Raw genomic sequence first — 22,666 nt, 5'->3', positions numbered from 1 at the left:
CATTTTCTGGAATCTACAGTCAAGCTCTAAGGTACATTCGGATCTGTTCAGACAATGAGAATAGAAAACTACAACTACTATCACTCAGAAAAACATCGCTGACCTCCAACCCATATTCCACAGAGACCACAGACTGAAAGCAATATTCCTGGAACCGCCACTGCTCTCCTACAAACAGCCTCCCAACCTAAGGAATATCCTTGTCAGAAGAGACATCGCATCACCTTCAGAGACAGGCACAGTCCCCTGTAACAGTAAGAAATGCAAGACCTGCACCCACATATCACCAACAGATGAAGTCCCCATACCCAACACAAATCAGGACTATAAGATCATGGACTCTTTCTTATGTCCATCCTTCAATGTCGTATACATGATACAGTGTACAAGGTGCAATGCAGGGACATACATCGGGGAAACTAAGCAAAAGCTACAAACAAGGATGAATCTGCACAGACATACGATAAAGACTGAGCTGGACACACCTGTAGGGATACACTTCTCTAGACCTGGACACAGCTTGGCAGATCTAAAAGTCCTAATATTGAAAGGTCATTTTAATAGTGACAGAGAAAGGAAGATTTGGGAGTTTAAATTTATAAATATGTTCCAATCGCTAACAATAGGACTGAATTTGACACCTGGGTTCATGGCTCATTACATGGACACAGTTCACACCTCCACAAGAAGGTCTTCAGATCTCTAATAGAACACTTGGTCCTCATCTGCATGTGTAACAAAAACCTTAATTTGATTTCCTTGGCCTGTCTATAGCTAGCATCATCTCATGTCCTGTTGTAATTCCTATTTAAATGTTGCCATCTTTTCTCAGTGATTCACTTGTAATCTAGCCTGATGAAGGGGCCGCCTGAGCCCTGAAAGCTTGCTTACAAATATAATTTCTCTGGTTAGCCAATAAAGGTATCACACCTTGAATAATTACATCTATTTTTCTGGCTAACACGGTACCACAATTTTATTTTGTATTATACATGTGCCAAGCCACAAAATTCTTCTTTTCCTTCCACAGATTCTCTCATTTACAGCTAAATACCCTTACTTCAATTGTGCACAATACTGGAGCGGCCGTCTCAGTCTGTTCCACAGGGTCAATAATCCCCCTCTGGGATTGCCCAAAATTCGTGGTACTCAGTGAAAGGAGGAGGGCATCTCAGACTATCCCTCCGGATACCTCTGGTTATATATATATATATCTATATATACCTGAGTTACGTATCCTACCCATCTTCGATCACATGACCACCCTGATAACTAGCAATGATCGGGAATTCAGGATATTTTGACTATAAAGAGAGTCACAATCACTGGTCAATCCGGGGTGTCCGTCCCTTATGAGGTACGGTTCGAGCACTGGACCCCCAACGGGACTACACCTCTATATGATTCCACCCATGAATCACCCCACCAGGGGACAAACCTCAGATCCTCTTTGCAGCAACAAGCACAGGAAAACCACACCAACGGTCAGTCTGAACAGTATAACTGCCAACTTACCGCGGCTGTGGGGGGTGATCAGTCCCAATTTTCCAACACCTGTGTCCGCTCCGAGGGTCCTTTGTCTTGTTGTCCTCCGGGGGCAGAGGCGTCCCTACTCGGGGGCCCCACGTTTGGGCGCCAAGACTGTTGAGGTAGGGCTAAATTAACCCTTCACGGTTGAGCCAGTGATTTCCAAATTAATTTACAGGGCGTTGCTAGCAACTGGGAATGACCACACGGAGACGGGGGTCTCTGTACGGGAGGATTGAGGCAGATCACGGAGCCCCTTTACTGAATCTCACATTACATAGCATTCTACTAAATTATGCAAAGTATACAGCTACCAATAGAATCGTAATACATTTAAGCCAATAGTATTGCAAGAAAATCGGAATATGTCCCCAGCTGTGTGACATAGAATATAGAACAATAGCGCATTCTTTTAGGGTCTCATCTCATATCTCATATCTTGTACAAGCTGGAACAGTCTGGTTTCATAACAGCCGTGAACTTTCATCTAGTTAAGTTACAAAATTTAACTCATAAACAACAAGATGGCGTCGCAAGCACAAAAATGGAGTCTGAAGAACAAGATGTCCAGTACATCTGAATACTGTACTTCACACATGGAGGATATGCATACGCTCAGTTGGACCTCCTCCATACCCTCTGAGCTTACCAGTTTTCCGCCGGTGCGACTTTCTTAGGTAGCACAGGACAAGCATTTACATAATGATCTCTTTTACCACAGTAAAAACATGCTCCTTGCTTCCTGAACCCAGGAACGCGACGCTTAACATGTGATACCCCAGCGATTTGCATAGGTTCCGTGGGCTCACCTGCAGCAACCACACTTGCACCCCTGCTTTCCCCCAGGGGCAGCATCTCCTGCGCCCCCTGACGCAAACGGCGATCAATACGAATAACCAAACTCATGGCAGACTCTAACGATGCAGGAGTCTCATACATCAGGAGGGCCTGTTTAACTCTTCCTGAAACCCCATGAATAAACTGACTCCACAGCGCTGGGTCGTTCCACTGTGTGTCTACTGCCCAACGGCGAAATTCTGAACAATAGTCTTCCGCCATACGTTCCCCCTGACGGAGGGCGCGGATTTTAGATTCCGCTAGAGCCAATCTGTCGGGATCATCATGAATGAGCCCGAGTGCTGAAAAAACATTCTCAACCGAATGAAACGTAGCAGAGTCAGCTGGTAAGGAAAACGCCCATGCTTGGGGGTCCCCACTCAGTAAGGATAACACCAGACCCACCCGCTGAGCCTCATTACCTGAGGAGACCGGGCGCATGCGAAAGTATAACTTGCAGGCCTCCCGAAAGATGACAAATTTGCTGCGTTCCCCAGCAAATCGTTCAGGCAGCGGAATCTTCGGCTCTGCACCTGCACATGCAGAAGCCGCTTGCACATTAGCTACAACCAGGCCCTGCTGCTGAACTGCCCCCTTCAACTCGGTGACCTGTAAGGACAGCGCCGCCAACTGGCGGTTTATGGAAGTCATGGAATCCATGGACTACCAAAATATTGTGGGCCGATTATAATGTTACGCGGGGCTTAGGTCAAAGAAGGCTGAAATACCAGGGGCCCCTGCGGAGTCCCTCCAACTAGGGAAAACCCTGTCTGACCCTCAACCCAGGGTTTTTGCTAATGGTGCAAATGCCTGAGCCTCCAACCTTTCCTTATCTCCTGCTCAGCCCTAAGCTGAACCCTCCACCCAGTGAGTCATCAAACCACCAAAGCCCACACAGTAATGACAGACAGGGAGAACTTAAACTGCACCGCGCCACATACACACACGACAATACCGTAATGTGAACAGGGCAAAACAAAACACAAATATAGGAAGGCGAAAAGGTAACAACGGATCATACGCCACCAGCTACGAATTTCTCTCTCCAACACCTCCTCTCCAGACCGGAACCACTTGACATAAAACACAAGCTATAATCGGCGACGCCCATAGGCCAGCACGACTATTTGAAGACCGTGGGCGTGACCAAACATCCCACCTGATTTCCAGCGGGATTAACCCCCAATAACCTGAGTAAAATCAAGCCGGCGCCACTGAGGCTATAGTGGACGGAGATGGAACTACCGCTGCCTGCCGGACGCTGTGGTGTGAATAGCGTCCGACATGACACTACTCCTCCAGCGTCTGTTGCCGGACATAAAGATCCAATCAACCTCAGGGACCGGGCCCCGGCCTTTGCGCTCTGGACTGGAAGGGTTCTCTCTCTTTCTCAACCGGCTTCCCACCGTCCTTCTTTTCTCCTTCGTTCCGATCTGTTCTATCTCTCTTATGGAATCTGTAGTCTCCAGTCTACGTCTCTTCCTTCTGTTCCTTTCCCGTGCCAGCTGGCTCAGGTCACGGAGGCAGCTGCAGCACTCCTTCCTCCATCCCTCTTCCAGGGATCCTCACTCCTGTCTGAATGACTTCCTTTCTCTCTCACCCTCTGTCAGACTGACTTGAAATCCTACACCTTCCCTCTCTTTTATATCTAACTCCACCCGTCTCCCCAGCACCTCCCGTGTTACGAAGCCAGGGACGACAAAAGTCATCCCCTAACCTTTCCAGCATAAAGCATGGATGGGTCCCTGCTGAACTATCCTGTGTGTGGGGTGCAGGTGTTGGAATGTGAAAGGGAGTTCCCACCCTACCTGGATGGTGGGGTACCACACTTTAGGAGAAGGTGCAGTACCTCGGTGGTGACTGAAGCCTCAGGGGCGCCACAATAGAGTAGTTTAGCAAAACCACATTGCGGCTCCTTGCTTAGAGAGAAGCAGAGCACCTTTGGTGGTTCCCTGCTTGGAACACTAGACATGCTGGGAAGTGGGTGGAGTTCAGAATATATATATATATATATATATATATATATATATATATATATGAGCGGGATGGTTTAGGATTACAGGTCAGTCTGACAGGAGGTCAGTGAGGAAGGAAGCCACTCGGAGAGGAGTGGGGATCCCTGGAAGAGGGATGGAGGAAGGAGTGCTGCAGCTGCCTCAGTGATCTGAGCCAGCTGGCACAGGAAAGGAAAGAAGGAGAAGGACATTGAACTGAAGCCTGAGCTTCCATAGAAAGGGAAAGACAAGTACGGAACGTAGGAGTAAAAGGGAACATAGAGGACGTGGGCTAGAGGAAGAACCCTGCCTAGAAGTTCTAAGCGCAAGGCCGGGGCCCGGTCCCCGAGGTTGTATGGACAATGGTTCTGCAGCAGACACCGGTGGAGTAGTGGGCTGTAAATGCACTACTCCCATCTAAGACTTGAGGGCACAACAGCAACACGGATAGAGAGCTGGGACTAGGAGTAGAGAGTCCTTGAAGCAGCTGTCTGCCGTGCAAGTAGAGTTCTTGGGAACATCTGTCAGGAGGAACTCCAGTGTAACACAGTACTAGGAGATTTTCACACTTAAAGGCGCTATAGAGGAGACGTTCAGGAAAAGGCACATAAGTTGGCGGCGTGTGGAAGGAAGCATTGCATCTTGCCTGGAGGTTGACTGAGTCCCTGACCCGGAGGACACGGCACAGAAGCGGGCACTACAGACTGTGAGTAAAGTTTTGGAACTACATGCCCTGGTGTCCTCCATTCCGTCCTGTGTCTGTCCGCCTAGCACTGCTACATCCCCTGCGCCAAACTCTACAACATCTAGGTGTCTCCATATCTACACTGCCCTGGGACAACAGCCCTGCCTGTGGAGGGCTATAACATCATTGCTGCCCCACACCATCAGTCCCAGTGGATCTGCATGCAGCGTCGGCTTAACACCTCCCTTGCCGAGAACCACAGGTGGCGGCACAAACTATTCATTTAACTACATTTCAACATTCACATCTTCCTATTACTTGGGCGCCCAGGGCCACGCTCCGGGTCACCGCCGCTGTGACACATCCCACTGATACCGGCCCAGTACCGAGTACCCAACAGCCCTGGGAGGGCGAACCACTAACGAATATGTATGCTCTATCTAGCTAACAATTTGGGAAGAGACATAAAGTCACGACACAGCTGTCGTCTGATCCGGGACCAGCAGCTCCTTTCCTGTCCCTAACATTAGGGGGCGCCCTAGCTTGCCCTGCTCTCCGGATACTTCAGATGGCGAAGATGCTGGGGCCTCCGCCCTTGCCTTATCTCCTAAGTTAGCCCTCTGTCTGTTCTCTTCCTCCACCCAAGGAAGAGGGGGCGCTACTGTGCACCGCAGAACACCAACCCGACAAACAGAGTAACACAGACAAGGGTTAACAGAAAACTATAAATCAGGATACAAATCCAGCTCACCAGATACGGCATTCCAACATCAGAGCACGAGACCGCTGTGTCAAAGCGCACAATCCAAGGCAATGAGAAAAAACTTTGTCCAGCTCCACGATGTAGTGAAAAATATTCTTTATTCACTCAATAGAAATGAGGTTTAAAAGCCAGCATGAGTTACAAGGCATGCGATCGATCTACGCGTTTCGAGTGGCTAGGCACTCTTAATCATGATACGTATTATTGAGTGAATAAAGAATATTTTTCACTACATCGTGGAGCTGGACAAAGTTTTTTCTCATTGCCTTAACAGAAAACTCCAGACATACAAAATATTCACTTACATATAACTGAGGAATCCACTGGGGTGTACAAGAAGGGAAAAAAACAAAATAGAGAAGGATAAGGAATTACCATGTAAATAAAGTAACAGTCACTAATAACTCCTCTAACGCCTTCTCATACCAACTCCTTTCCCTCAGTTAGCCATTCAACAATAACGTTAGCTCTGATGAGGATTAGTAGCAGAGCCCAGATTATATAGAGAAAAGGAGTGGCTAACCAAGCACAGCTGAGCACAGGGATTTCCAACATGGCCGATTAACCCCTGTTCTGCCAGAAGAAATAAACACATTTAATATGACAGAGAAGTGCTTCTTCTCAGCGCCAGAGTAGGAGTAATCAGACACTGTAGTCTTCTGGCCCACTCTGTTGTGGTGACCCCGTGACACTTATATGCTAACAAGGAGCAACCGAACACAATCTGTTCCTACACTATACACAATGCCACCTAGCATCTGCAGCATGTACTTGCAATGCTAACACCCTGCCTGCCTTTCCCTCTCCCTGGTATAAAATCTCTCCCTATGCTATCTAAACCTAACAGAGAATCTTCACTCTAAGTAGCTCTTAAAAGAGCTTTCTAGACTCAGAAACTCTCTTTATACACTGCTTTCACTCTCTCTATGCTCACACTGTGCTGTTTCCACATGCAATATGTGCAACATGGCGCCGGCAGGGCTTAAATATCCACCTATGATGCTGTAAGGCTAGCCAATCACAGTAATGCCACCACAAAGATGGCGACAGCATTACTCTGTTTGGTAAGCCAGCTCAGCATGTTCATTGGCTGCAAATAAAGCGCCAAACATGTTGGGCAGGTCACTGAAAAATACCGAGGCGAATATCAAATTACTCACCGAATAACGAATAGCCTGAATAGCGTACTATCCGTGCGAGAAATGAATAGTGCCGAATGTATTCGTTCATCACTATTTGTATGACAAAACCAGAAATTGGTGAAAAATGCAGAAGTGGTGACTTGCTTCTTTTACACTTTTCCTCTGATTGTTCCACTCCTGATTTGGACTTACAAAATACTGATGTAAAATACTGATCAAATACTCAACGTGTGAACGGGGCCTTAAATATCCAGAAATAGAGATGGGCAGATGGATTCACGGATGGTACCTGTTTACCATTGCAGTTCGCTCACACACCCACACACAATATGTAATGTTTATTCAGAAGCTTTATTCCCTTATCAACAGTACTAAGCTGTGACGTCCTCCTACTATCCAGATTCCCTACATAGCGGCTGCTGCTTTCTTTGCCTCAGCTTTTATACTGGATATGATAGTCCCTCCTGATTGGTTGTGGTATTCCATGTGATGTGATAACTACAAGGCACTGTAGGCAATACCTGCACTGCCACACCTCCTATGGCAGAAGCAAACTTTTGCATTGTGAAAAATAGTAGTGGGTATTGGGTTTTCTTGTGCAATCACTAATTTTTCAAATTTACAGAGTACCGCAAAATCCTAAAATCCTACACAAATTCAATTACTATCGGGCTTGTACTTTAAAAGGACGTGCACTCAGAGGGTGAGACGCCCCAGATATACAGTATTATTTATCTTAGGGTGTGCCTATTGTGAAATGTACTATTGCTTCTGCCTTATCGGTACCTCCTTGTATAGTGATGTCTGCCTGACCTGTTTAATTATCTTTCCAAACATTTCAAAATAGATTTTCTTCCCATATTTCAAAAACATTTTTCTATTCCTTTTAATAAACTTTGTGTTTGATAAAAAATTACGATCCTGCTTATATTTAACCCCTTCCCGAACCTAAGGGGTCTAGTTTCCGAAATGGGGTGTCACGCTCGCGCCTTGGCTGAATGACGCGAGCCGGGGGGTTGTGGCCCCACTGTGCCACAAACCAGACTACCCTGGAAAGGGCGTGACTACGACAGCTGCCTCGGTCTTCACTGGAGCCTCTGATGGTGAGGTCAGGCTTGTGCGGCAGATAGCTGTCGGGTGCCACTCCAGGGTGGTGTCTGGCTGTGGCTGCTGATCCCACTCGGGGACAAGTCACTCGGACAGGTGTGACTAACAGGCAGCCGGAGACACTGGGCAAGAGGGCACAGCTTGGAGACACAGGACAGGCGGGCACGGCTTGGAGACACAGGACAGGCGGGCACGGCTTGGAGACACAGGACAGGCGGGCACGGCTTGGAGACACAGGACAGGCGGGCACGGCTTGGAGACACAGGACAGGCGGGCGTGGTAAGAGAAGGGGCAGGTAGGGACCTGTTCACACAGCAAGTGTAGGCAGGAGGGAGTGGTGTATGTGAGAGCAGGTTTGGACCTGTTCACACAAGAGGTGCAGGTATGGATATAGGCAGGAAGGAGTGGAATATGAAGGAACAGGTTTGAACCTGTTCACACAGGAGGTGCAGGTAGGCAGAGCCGCAGGAGTGCGGAGCAGGCAGAGCCGCTAGGGAGCCGTGCAGACAGAGCGGCTAGGGAGCAGATGCACAGATAGAGCGGCTAGGGTGCAGATGCACAGATAAAGCTGCGAGGGTGCAGATGCACAGATAAAGCTGCGAGGGTGCAGATGCACAGATAAAGCTGCGAGGGTGCAGATGCACAGATAAAGCTGCGAGGGTGCAGATGCACAGATAAAGCTGCGAGGGTGCAGATGCACATATAAAGCTGCGAGGGTGCAGATGCACAGATAAAGCTGCGAGGGTGCAGATGCACAGATAAAGCTGCGAGGGTGCAGATGCACAGATAAAGCTGCGAGGGTGCAGATGCACATATAAAGCTGCGAGGGTGCAGATGCACAGATAAAGCTGCGAAGGTGCAGATGCACAGATAAAGCTGCGAAGGTGCAGATGCACAGATAAAGCTGCGAAGGTGCAGATGCACAGATAAAGCTGCGAAGGTGCAGATGCACAGATAATGCTGCGAGGGTGCAGATGCACAGACAGGGGGTACACAAGGAAAGGCACGGCAGAGAAGGAACCACAAACAAGGAGACTGACAGACAGAGGTAAGACTGAGTTCAGACAGAGACACCGGGACAAAGACACAAGGATGAGGATATACTGCCTCCTGGCAAGCAGACAGAGAACAGTCAAGGCACTGGGAACAAGACTCAAGGGCCAGGATATTCAGCCTCCTGGCAGGCAGACAAGGTACAAAGCAAGACTAGAGTAATCCTCCAGAGAAGGAGATACACAGAACAGGGCCTGGCTTCCTCAGCAGCAAGATACTAACTGAGCTTAGACATTGCACAGGCAATGTTTCAGTGGGAGTGGTGAAACTAAATAGTCAAGTCAAGGGCTCCAGGTGATTGGTCAGGGACAGATTACCCAGGTTCACCCTGACTGCATAGGAACCAGAGAGTTCAGGCGCCGCCCCCCTATACACACAGTCAGGAAACATGGAGAGCAAGCAGGAGAAGAAGAGGCATAGCACATGGAGCTCAGGGCTGGCAACAGACAGTATTCACAGCATGGCTTGAAGCAGAAAGTAAGTTGGTGTGCGGGGGATGGGAGGCCATGCAGTGATGCCAGCAGGGTTGTTACATGGGGTCACTTGTGGGGGGTTTCCATTGTTTAGGCACATCAGGGCTCTTTAAATGCGACATGGCGAACGCTAATTATTCCATCAAATTTTGCATTCCAAAAGTCAAATGGTGCTCCTTCCCTTCCAGGCCCTGCCGTGTACCCAATAGTTGTTTTCCTCCACATATTGAGTATCTGCGAACTCAGGAGAAATTGAACAACAAATTGAATGGAACAATTTCTCCTGTTACCCTTATGAAAATGCAAAATTTGGAGCTAAACAAGATTTATCTGGGAAAAATGTGATTTGTTTTATTTTCACAGCCTAACGTTATAAACTTCTGTGAAGCACCTGTGGGTTCAAGGTGCTCAATAACACATCTAGATAAGTTTCCCTAAGTAGTCTACCTTCCAAATAGTGTCACTTTGGGGGTATTTTCTATCATATAGACCCCTTAAAGTCATTTCAAATGTGAGGTGGTCCCTAAAAAAAATGGTTTTGCAAACTGTGTTGTAAAAATGAGAAATCGCTGGTCAAATTTTAAAAGTTATAACTTCCTAAAAAAAAAAAAATAATGTTTCAAAAATTGTGCTGATGTAAAGTAGACATGTGGGAAATTTTATTTATTAACTATTTTGCGCAATATGACTCTCTGATTTAACCCCTTACTGACATCGGGCGTAATAGTACGCCAATGTCAGTAGCCCACCTCAAAGCCGTCACATGTCAGCGATTTTAAACAGCTGATATGTGCCTGCCATAGCCACGATCAAAATTGCGATCTGCCCGCGGCTATTAACTAGTTAAATGCCGCTGTTAAACTCTGACAGCGGCATTTAACAAACGCTTCCGGCCATCCAACCGGAAATGCGCACACTGGTGACCTGCATCATGTGATCGTGGGTCACCGGTGTGTCAGCATGACAACGAGAAGTCTTCTTGAGACCTCTATGGTTGTTGATGTCGGATTGCTGTGAGCGCCACCCTGTGGTCGGCGCTCATAGCAAGTCAGCAATTCAGCTACATAGACGCGATCTGAGCATCGCCTTTATGTAGCAGACTTGATCAAGTTATGTCAGCTTCTAGTCTCCCAAGGAGACTATTGAAGCATGCCAAAAGTTAAAAAAAAATGAAAAAAATAAAAAATATATAAAAGTTCAAATCACCCCCCTTTTGTCCCATTCAAAATAAAACAACAAAAATTAAATCAAACATACACATATTTGGTATCACCGCATTCACACTGTTTTTTTTTTTACTAATCAATGCAAGGTATAGCAAAGAAATTTAACTACTATCATAAAGTACAATATGTAACGAGAAAACATTCTCAGAATCAGTGGGATCCATTGAAGCATTCCAGAGCTATAAAGTCATAAAGTGACACTAGTCAGAATTTTAAAAATTGGCCTGGTCAGGAAGGTGAAAACAGGCTTCGGGGTGAAGGGGTTAAAAAATACTTTCTTCTGTTACTAACGTGATACTGTAGGGAAGATCTGTTTGAAATTATTTGAAGCATAACTTCTATGATATACAGGCCTCATCCACACTGAAACAATTATTTCTTCTCTTAATAGCGAGATCTGTTTGAATTGTTTACAGCATAGAGTCTACGTTATCTTCTATGTTATAGAGGCCTCATCCACACTTAAAAAATAATTCCTGCTGTTACTGAAATTGAGATTGTTTGAAGCTTATCTTCTATTTTTACAGGCCTCATCCACACTGAAACAATTCATTCTTCTCTTATGAACGTGCTACAGAAGGGGAGATCTCAGTTTGAAATTGTTTGCAGCATATAGTCTATGTCAGAGATCTCAAACACGCGGCCCACGGGCCGCATGCAGCCCCTGAGGCAGTCATCTGCGGCCCGCGGTGCACCACATGTCTCACCCCCTGAGGCAGGTAGAAGGGGGAAGGCATGTAGCCATCCAGGAGCGCACGATGGCTGTGTGTTCTGTGTGCAAAGGACCTGTCATGAGGTCACAGGAGGCGGAAGAGTCAGGGGATCACATGATCAGGGGCCTCAGTGTACGCAGAACGCTGCTGTCTTTGTCTGTACTGGTTATCATGGTGCTGGGTAAGTTTCTGTGTGGGGTCAGGAGGTGTTTACAGGGTGGATGTAGCAGAGTTGTGCGTGTATGAGGTGTACCAAGAGGACCCGTGTCTGTACGAGGTGTACGGAGCGGAGAGGTGTGTGTATGAGGTGTAAGACGCAGAGCTGTGTGTGTACAAGGACTGAGGTGTAGGGAGCGGAGCCATGTGTGTACGGTGCGGAGCTGCGCGTGTACGAGGTGTACGGAGAAAACGCGTGTGTACAAGTTGTACGGAGCGGAGCTGCTTGTGTACGAGGTGTATGGAGCGGAGCTATGTGTGTATGAGGTGTATGGAGAGGAGCTGTGTGTGTTCAAGGACTGAGGTGCAGGGGGCGGAGCCATGTGTGTACGGAGCGGAGTTGTGTGTGTATGAAGTGGAGCCACGCGTGTACGAGGTGTGCAGAGTCACGTGTGTATGAGGTGTGTGGAGCAGAGCCGCGTGTGTACGAGGTGTGCTGAGCGGAGATGTGCATGTATTTTGGCATGGGGTGGGCCCCATTTGAAAGTTCGCACCAGGACCCATAACTTTATTATTATTATTATTATTATTATTATTATTATTTATTGTTATAGCGCCATTTATTCCATGGCGCTTTACATGTAAGGAGGGGTATACATATAAACAAGTACAATAATGTTAAACAATACAAGTCATAACTGGTACAGGAGGAGAGAGGACCCTGCCCGTGAAGGCTCACAATCTACAAGGGATGGGTGAAAATACAGTAGGCGAGTGTAGAGCTGGTCGTGCAGCGGTTTGGTGGATCGGTGGTTACTGCAGGTTGTAGGCTTGTCGGAAGAGGTGGGTCTTCAGGCTCTTTTTGAAGGTTTCGATGGTAGGTGAGAGTCTGTTATGTTGTGGTAGAGAGTTCCAGAGTAGGGGTGATGTGTGAGAGAAATCTTGTATGCGATTGTGGGAAGAGGAGATAAGAGGGGAGTAGAGAAGGAGATCTTGTGAGGATCGGAGGTTGCGTGCAGGAAAGTACCAGGAGACGAGGTCACAGATGTATGGAGGAGCCAGGTTGTGGATGGCTTTGTAGGTCATGGTTAGGGTTTTGTACTGGAGTCTCTGGGCAATGGGGAGCCAGTGAAGGGACTTTGTAATAACTTTGTAATTACACCACTGCTCACGCTAGAAGAGAGGAGGAGTGCGCCGCTCCGTAGTGGCTGTGGCCCTGCGTGATGACATCCCTCTGGCGCTGTGTAATGATAGAGAACGGAGGCGTGACTTTCCCCCCATTGCTGGATTTTGCAGATGACTGTGGCTGTGCATGTACAGCAAGATGATAGCGCCGGCTCACATGCAGAGCCGACACTATAATCTGCCGAAGTAAGCTGTGCATCGCAGCTGACAACCTATTTGAACGACCACGATTGGTATTAGCACCGATCGCGGCCGTTTAACCCCTCAGATACCGCTATCAATCGTAACTGTATTAAGTTTGAAAGGAATGCGGCCCGCCAGCTTAAATTTTTTTTTATGTGCGGCCCATTTACTCTGCCGAGTTTGAGACCCCTGGTCTATGTTATACAGGCCTTATCTACACTGAAACAATTTGTTTTTTTGTTACTAACGTGATACAGTAGGGGAGATCTTAGTTTGAAATTGATTGGAGCATACCTTTTATCTTATACAAGCCTCATCCACACAAAAAAGATACTATCTTCTGTTACTAAAGTGATACAGTAGAGGAGATTTCAGTTTGAACTTGGAGCATATATTCTACATTACACAGGCCTCATCCACAAGTAAAAAATACTTTCTTCTGTTACTAATGCGATACACAGTGGGGGAGATCTTAGTTTGAAATTGTTTGGAGCATATCTTCTATGCTATACAGGCCTCATCCACACTGAAACAATTCTTTATTTTCTTGCTAACGTGATGCAGTAGGGGAGATCTCATTTTAAAATAGTTTGGAGCATATACTGTAGTTATACAGACCTCCTCTACACTGAAACATTTTTTTTCTTCTGTTACTAGTATGATACAGTAGGGGATATCTCAGTTTAAAATTGTTTTAGCATATCTTCTTTGTTATACAGTCCTCATCCACACAAAAAAATACTTTCTTCTGTTAATAATGTGATACAGTTGGGAAGATCTGTTTGAAATTGTTTGGAGCACATCTTCTATGTTATACAGGCCTCATCTACACTTTAAAAAATACTTATTTCTGTTACTAACATGATGCAGTAAGGGAGATCACAGATAGAAAATATTTGGAGCATATCTTCCATATTATACAGGCTTCATCCACGCTGAAACTTTTCTTTCTTCTGTTGCTAACGTTATACAGTAACGGAGATCTCAGTTTGAAATTGTTTGGAGCATATCTGCTGTTATACAGGTTTCATTTCACTGAAGCAATTCTTTCTTCTCTTACTAATGTGATACAGTATGGGAGATCTCAGTTTGAAATTGTTTGGAGCCTATATTCTATTTTATACAAGTCTCACCTACACTGAAACAATTCTTTCTTCCATTACTAATGTGATACAGTAGGGGAGATCTCACTTTGAAGCATATCTTCTATGTTATACAGGCCTCATCCACAAAAAATACTTTCTTCTGTTACTAACGTGATACAGTAGGGGAGATCTCAGTTTGAGATTGTTTGGAGCATAACTTCTATGTTATACAGGCCTCATCCACACAAAAAAATACTTTCTTCTGTTGCTAATGTGATACAGTGGGGGAGATTGTTTGCAGCATAAAGTCTATGTTATACAGGCCTTATCTATACTGAAGCAATTCTTTTTTTTGTTACTAACGTGATAAGGTAGGGGAGATCTCAATTTAACATTTTTTGCAACATATATTCTTTGTCCTACGGGCCTCATCCACACTAAAGCAAATCTTTCTTCTTTTACTAATGTGATACAGTTGGGAAGATGTCATTTTGAAATTGTTTGGAGCATATAGCCTGTGTTACACAGGCCTCATCTACACTGAAACAATTATTTCTTCTGTTACTAATGTTGTTACAGTAGGACAGTAGGGGATATCTCAGTTTGAAATTGTTTAACATATCTTCTATGTTATACAGCCCTCATCCAAACAAAAAAATACATTCTTATGTTACTAATGTGATACAGTAGGGGAGATTTCAGTTTGAAATTGTTTGGAGCATATCTCCTATGTTATACAGGCCTCGTCCACAGTTAAAAAATATTTTCTTTTCTTACTAACTTGATATAGTAGGAAAGATCTTACTTTGAAATAGTTTGGAGCCTATCTTCTAAGTTATACAGTTCTCATGTCCACATAAAAAATACTTTCTACTGTTACTGATGTGATACAGTAGGGGAGATCTGAGTTTTAAATTGTTTGGCGGAATATCTTCTATGTTATACAGGCCTCTTCCACACTGAAACAATTCTTTCTTCTCTTAATAACTTGATGTAGTAGGGAAGATCTCATTTTGAAATTGTTTGGAGCATATAATCTATTTTGTTAGGCGTTGGGTTCCTGCCTCTACACAGGAGGAATCCCGAGCCTTGCCTTCTGCGGTCTCTCATTCAGTCCCGCGAGCAGAGGAGGCTGCTCAGCTAAGACATCGTTCCCAGCGTCTTGCTCAAGCTTGTGCTGTTAGGTTGGTTGCTGCTGCACCTCTGGTTCAGCTTTTGCAATCCGCACTAGCCAGCAGTGAGCAGCTCCAGAGTCTAAGTCCTTTTTGCAGCCCACTGAGCATGCCCGTGGGACGACTGCTCATTGGAGGTCGGAGGTCACATGCTCAGGTCCTCAAGCGGCTCGGATTGGACCATCAGGAAGGTCCCAGAAGGACGCTGCTATGCGCTAGTATAGACTCTTATTATATTTTGTGTGAGTGATGATGGACGCATGTTTCTGGTGACTGACTCATTATGACTCCCCTCCCTTGGATGCGCATGTTATAGGGCTATTAGAGTCAGTGCCTTGTAGTGGCTATGTCTAGTGCCACAGTGCTTCCAATTCAGAACACCTCTCTTAGCGCCATATTGTGCCATTCAGCACAAGGCACCTAAGTGACTGCATCCGCTTGCGTAACGCCAGGCGGTCTATCTCTTTCTTTACCCTAGTCAGGGTGGTTAGTGACATCCGCCACAGCAGTGCAGTGCGCACTAGGTGCGTTACTATTTCGGTTGCTTCCTTGCTGGCAACGCGACTGCGGCGCCAAGCGCTAGTGGACTAGAGGGACTCTACCCCCGTGTCCTTGGTGCAGAGTCCGGTGTCTGCATACTAGCGCTCATCCAGTCGGCTAAGACCTGTGAGCTTAACAGGCTCCGCTGTTTACACTGTGAGGCTACGCGGTTCTGTGGAGCAACAGAACTCGCTCCAGTACACACTGGGTGACATTAACCCACGTGTGTTCATTTATTAGTTGCCATATATCCTCCGTCATTACCGAGTAGCAGGTAACATCTCTGCACGGTGGACCCCGGGTTGGGAATGCACCTTGATTCCATCTCTTTTTTTTCTCGGTGCGTTCCGCTAGCCCTAACACTATATTATACAGGCTTCATCTACACTGAAACAATTCTTTCTTCTGTTACTAATGTGATACAGTAGGGGAGATCCTAGTATGAAATTGTTTAGAGCATATCTTCCATGTTATACAGGCCTCATCCACAATTAAAAAATACTTTCTTCTGTTACTAACGTGATATAGTTGGGGAGATCTAAGTTTGAAATTGTTTGAAGCATGTCTTTTATGTTATACAGGTCTCAGCTACACTGAAACAATGCTTTCTTCTCTTACTAATATAATACAGTAGGGGAGATCTCAGTTTGAAATTTTTTGGACATATAGTCTATTTTATACTGTCCCAGCCACCAACACAGCATGGATTTGGAACTCATGGAAGAGCCCAACATATGAGTTCCTTCTTGCTGCACTAGTTGCGATATGATCTCTGTATAGTTATGATTTGAAACAGTGCTGACTACTGGGTCGCCACTCTGTTAGATCCATGTTACAAGAGTAAATATTGCCATATGCTTCCCGCCCTAGAAAGGGACCTGCGAATGCTGTAGTTTCGAAACATGCTTTTACACAATCTTAAGATAGGTATTCCCCAAGACAGCAGTGAGGCACACAATGTGCATCACAGCTCTAGACTTCCAACCTCCGGCACGTCAATTCGTCAACGCCAAAACATTAGCAGTTGCAGAATGCCAGGCAGTCAGCATTCTCTCAGAACGTATCTTCAGCGCTGGTGGTGGTGTCCTGATGGATAAGCACAGCCGGAAGTCCCCTCAAAGTGTAAACCGCCTAACTTTCAAGTCGTGGATCTCCAAGGACTTTTGCACCCTAATCACAGACTGAACAGAATAGGCGGTGTTGTAGTTTTTAGTGTCATGCATTGATCTTGCGTAATTGCAGTCTATGATATCTTTAGTGTGGCTTCTGTGCCTGCTGTTGCATATGTTAACACTAATTTGTGGAAATGTGAACACTCTTGGTTGTCCATCTGCTGGGTTGCTGTAATGGATGACTAGTCGGTCCCTATTATACTATTTCTACTCTGGTATGATTGATGCCAGTTTGGTGGTGTCTGCCACAAATTTTTTGAAATGTGGATACTCCTTATTGAGTCTTCAATCCATCTACGGGGTTGGCTGTAGTGGAAGAGGTGTGGGTCCCTATTATACTAGTTCTACGCTATTGCAATTGATTCCACTTTGTTGGTGTCTGCCACTAATTTTTGGAAATGTGAACACTACTGGTTGGGTGTCCATCTACTGGATTAGGTGTAGTGAAAGACGTGTTGGTCCCTATTACACTATTTCTACTCTGGTGAAATTGATGCCACTTTGTTGGTGTCTGCCACCAATTTTGGTAAATGTGTTGGGTTTCCTTCATGCGTGTTGCCTGTAGCAGTAGGCCTCGGAGACCGTCAGGCCTCCACCCTCTTTGAGTCAACTACTCGTGTTACTATCCTTACATTTTTCTGACAATAGTAGTGTGCGAAACTGATATTTGTGCCACCTGAGTGTGCATGAAAGCAGGTTGAGCTGTTGCATGTGGTATCAGGGATCCCAGCACAGCAGGCCTACACCGATCCCTCACCCACCTTGTCTTACTTTGACGATCAATTGTAAATGCTGGCCTAGACCCCGATGTCTCATGCCTAGTTGATTGCTGCAGTGACTTTTTAAAATTTGTACTGTGGGTAAGTTGAGGCCACTTTCCTGGTGTTTGCCCGTAATTTGATGTGTTTTGGCAGCTTTTTGTCCCGTTTTTGTGGATGCATTTGCTTTTGCCTCCCATTGACTTCAATATTTTTCAGTTATGTTCGGCGAATATTCGACAAATAAATTGGCGAACATTGCAAATTTGGCGATCGTAATCCGAACCGAACATTGAATAGTGAGCACAGCTATGGAGTATTGTACAGGATAGGAAGTAGCAATCCTAAAAGTCAATATCGACCCTTTAACGTGCCTCGTTGACTTAAGATAAAAACCAAAATCTCAATTTGCAGACACTATGTCCGCAAGGAGAAATGTTACCCTCTGGATCCCTGTCAAGACGCCTCTCACCCAGCCAAACCAGATCTCAGACTTTGCACTGATGAGGGTTAGTACCCCAAAACACAGTGTCTGCAAATTAAGGTTTTGGTTTTGGCTTAAAGGGTTGATATTGACTTGTAGGATTGCTACTTCCTATAGGTTTCGCTAGAGTTCTAGCCATCCTCCTTTATGAAGAGAGAATTTGCAGCTCTGGAGTATAATTTAGGATGTAATTTGTGATAACTACAGGATGATTACCATAACGTATGTATACAAAAGAGAGTTTGTCTTTTATGTAGATTAATTTTATATGTTTACTGCACAATGGAGTAGACATATCCTTCAAACCAACTATAATGGTGCCAGGTTTCCATAATTATTCCTACTAAAGCATAGGATTATGTCATTCTTAGCTAATAATAGATAATTGTCCTATTCATCATTTTGGACATATATAAGACAACATGAGGTCCACCTCGTTCTTGATAACTGGGCGTCCTGGGTGGATGTTGTCAGGAAGGTAGTGGCAGGATGTCATGTCCCAGACATCCAGGATTATCACCCTCATTCCCTTGAAGGTCGCCCTTAGTAAAATGTCCAGCTGAAGAGACAACCAATCACTGCCGTATATTGACTTATAGCCGGTATTGGCCGATTTGATGATCACCGTCGTCTCCGGGCTTCGAAAAAGCAGAGATGAGATCGCCTGCTGGACTTTCTCCAGACGTTCTAGATAAACCCTCACAGGGAAGGTGGTAAAGTGAGCCCATAGGGTGAGCATGATCACAGTGTGGGGTCCTCCACCGATCCCAGCCAAGTCAGCCGCTTCATAGTGTAGGTCAGATATCATGGTCTTGCTGGTCCTCAAGGGCAGTCCATGAGCTCGCCATCGCATGACCAGACCTGCAGTGGCATCTACGGCTATCAGAGGTCCTGACTTGTAATTGACATGCAGGTCTATCCTGGTGAGACCTTCAAAAGAAGAATGTTGAACATCACTTTTTACTTATGAACACTACATATACATTTTCAAGCAATAGCCATAATTAACTAATGTTCCCCTTAGTATTCCCAGTTTTGTATGTCTAACACCTTTTTCAGATGGCCATAATTCTATAATCCGCACTTTTCCTGGGTTCTACTGCACCAAACTTCAATGGCCATAATTTAAGGTTAATAAAGAATTTCAACACTGACCAAAGAAGAAAAGAAAATGTTATTCCCCTATCCACATAAAGAAGCCAGGTTTTGATCTACCGTAATTGTTCCTTGTCAAGCTTACACAATATGCTATAGTAGATAGAAAATTACCTTAAACAGGAGTACACTGCTCAAAACAATCAAGGGAACACTAAAATCCCACATCCTAGATATCACTGAATGAAATATTCCAGCTGCAAATCATTATCTAATATATAAAGCTCAATGTGGGTGTGTTGTGGGTGTGTATGTATGTATGTGTGTGTGTGTGTGTGTGTGTGTGTATGTATGTACAGTCATGGCCAAAAGTATTGACACCCCTGCAATTCTGTCAGATAATACTCAGTTTCTTCCTGAAAATGATTGCAAACACAAATTCTTTCGTATTATTATCTTCATTCAATTTGTCTTAAATGAAAAAACACAAAAAGAATTGTCCTAAAGCCAAATTGGATATAATTCCACACCAAACATAAAAAAGAGGGTGGACAAAAGTATTGGCACTGTTCGAAAAATCATGTGAAGCTTCTCTAATTTGTGTAATTAACAGCACCTGTAACTTACCTGTGGCACCTAACAGGTGTTGGCAATAACTAAATCACACTTGCAGCCAGTTGACATGGATTAAAGTTGACTCAACCTCTGTCCTGTGTCCTTGTGTGTACCACATTGAGCATGGAGAAAAGAAAGAAGACCAAAGAACTGTCTGAGGACTTGAGAAACCAAATTGTGAGGAAGCATGAGCAATCTCAAGGCTACAAGTCCATCTCCAAAGACCTGAATGTTCCTGTGTCTACCGTGCGCAGTGTCATCAAGAAGTTTAAAGCTCATGGCACTGTGGCTAACCTCCCTAGATGTGGACGGAAAAGAAAAACTGACAAGAGATTTCAACGCAAGATTGTGCGGATGTTGGATAAAGAACCTCCACTAACATCCAAACAAGTTCAAGCTGCCCTGCAGTCCGAGGGTACAACAGTGTCAACCCGTACTATCCATCGGCATCTGAATGAAAAGGGACTGTATGGTAGGAGACCCAGGGAGACCCCACTTCTTACCCCGAGACATAAAAAAGCCAGGCTGGAGTTTGCCAAAACTTACCTGAAAAAGCCTAAAACATTTTGGAAGAATGTTCTCTGGTCAGATGAGACAAAAGTAGAGCTTTTAGGGCAAAAGCATCAACATAGAGTTTACAGGAGAAAAAAAGAGGCATTCAAAGAAAAGAACACGGTTCCTACAGTCAAACATGGCGGAGGTTCCCTGATGTTTTGGGGTTGCTTTGCTGCCTCTGGCACTGGACTGCTTGACCGCGTGTATGGCATATGAAGTCTGAAGACTAACAACAAATTTTGCAGCATAATTTAGGGCCCAGTGTGAGAAAGCTGGGTCTACCTCAGAGGTCATGGGTCTTCCAGCAGGACAATAACCCAAAACACACTTCAAAAAGCACTAGAAAATGGTTTGAGAGAAAGCACTGGAGACTTCTAAGGTGGCCAGCAATGAGTCCAGACCTGAATCCCATAGAACACCTGTGGAGAGATCTAAAAATGGCAGTTTGGAGAAGGCACCCTTCAAATATCAGGGACCTGGAGCAGTTTGCCAAAGAAGAATGGTCTAAAATTCCAGCAGAGCATTGTAAGAAACTCATTGATGGTTACCGGAAGCGGTTGGTCGCAGTTATTTTGGCTAAAGGTTGTGCAACCAAGTATTAGGCTGAGGGTGCCAATACTTTTGTCTGGCCCATTTTTGGAGTTTTGTGTGAAATGATCAATGTTTTGCTTTTTGCTTCATTCTCTTTTGTGTTTTTTCATTTAAGACAAATTAAATGAAGATAATAATACCAAAGAATTTGTGATTGCAATCATTTTCAGGAAGAAACTGAATATTATCTGACAGAATTGCAGGGGTGTCAATACTTTTGGCCATGACTGTATGTATGTGTGTATGTGTATGTCCGGGATAGGCATCCGCACCGTCGCAGCTACAGCCACAAAATTTGGCACAGTCACACGTCTGGACCCCGAGAGCGTCATAGGCTATGTTGTGAGGCAAAATTTTAACCCCGCGTATTCCAATTCACCAAACAATTTTGCCGCTATCTACATAATGGGGAAAAAGTGAAAGGAAAAGTGTTGGAGGCAAATTGACAGCTGCCAGATGTGAACAAGGGGGACTTAGGCTATGTGCACACGTTTGCAGAAAATTTCTGCATGAAAACCGGACTCCTTCCCAGAAAACGCGCGATTTTGCCGTGATTTTTGCGCGTTTTTGACGCGATTTTTGTGCGTTTTTGCCGCGATTTTTTCCGGAGCATCCCCAGACACATAGAAAATAGCCAGAAATGCGGAATTTACCGTGAAATTAATGAGCATGCTGCGTTTTTTACCGCAAAGTGTTTTTTTCGCGGTAAAAAACGCATCAATATGCACATAAAGTGCAAAATGCATTAAAATGAATGGGAAGCTTCTTTTAGGTGTTTTTTGAGCGGATTTTTTGGTAAATCCGCTGGAAAAACACAACAAAAAACACTGTGTGTGAACACAGCCTTAAAGAATGAGAGCGATGGCGCCAAAGAGTATATACCGTACAGTTGCTAAGGTGGGGCCCTACACCAGCATAGAAGAGGGTTCTTCACGGTAAGAGCAGTGAGGCTCTGGAATTCTCTTCCTGAGGAAGGGGTGATGGCCAACTCACTGAATGAATGTAAGAAAAGAATGGATGCTTTTCTTGTGAGTAACAGTATAGAAGGTTACGAATAACAGAATATTATAGGTAGATGGTTGACCCAGCATAGGGGAAGGAATTTTTTTCCCTATGGAGAAAATTGGCTTCTACTCTGTGGGTTTTTGCCTTCCCCAGGATCAACAATGCAGAACAGCTGCACTAAAAACAGGCTGAACTAGATGGACATAAAGTCTTCCTTCAGCCTTCAGAACTATGTTACTATGTTACATGGGATACTCACCACACACTACCACGTGCTTCACCACATATACCGCCCTCAGCACACATTTCACCACACATACACCAACCTCGCCACATAAAAGTCGAGACACAAAAGTCGCCACTCAAAACTCGCCACGCTGTCCCAGAGCTGTTTAAAAGATGAAAAATGAGCTGTGATTGGTCGCTATCAGCAACAGTTTTCTTTGTAGACAGTTGTGGTAACTGAGGCCTATTATTCTTATCATTTCTATGGTGTTATCGTCCTTCTGTAAAGCTGGAAATAACACAATTTATTACCGTGCCAACACAG

At 45.1% G+C, this 22,666-nt stretch overlaps 1 protein-coding gene across 1 annotated transcript in view; it reads right to left on the bottom strand.

The window, feature by feature from the left end:
* Nucleotides 1–18,493: 18,493 nt before the first annotated feature.
* Nucleotides 18,494–22,666, bottom strand: part of LOC141054343 (NXPE family member 3-like) — a 94,420-nt gene continuing 90,247 nt past the window's right edge. Inside the window, exon 5 of the mRNA XM_073551660.1 lies at nucleotides 18,494–19,185. Within this exon, the coding sequence (XP_073407761.1) occupies nucleotides 18,653–19,185 (533 nt within the window). The 3' untranslated portion in view covers nucleotides 18,494–18,652. The remainder of the gene's footprint in view (nucleotides 19,186–22,666) is intronic.

The sequence above is a fragment of the Dendrobates tinctorius genome, unplaced genomic scaffold (assembly GCF_039654945.1).
Source record: "Dendrobates tinctorius isolate UK_male_01 unplaced genomic scaffold, ASM3965494v1 ptg000178l, whole genome shotgun sequence".
Lineage (NCBI taxonomy): Eukaryota > Metazoa > Chordata > Amphibia > Anura > Dendrobatidae > Dendrobates > Dendrobates tinctorius.
The sequence above is the reverse complement of the archived record's forward strand: the minus strand, read 5'-3'. Positions and strand labels throughout refer to the sequence as shown.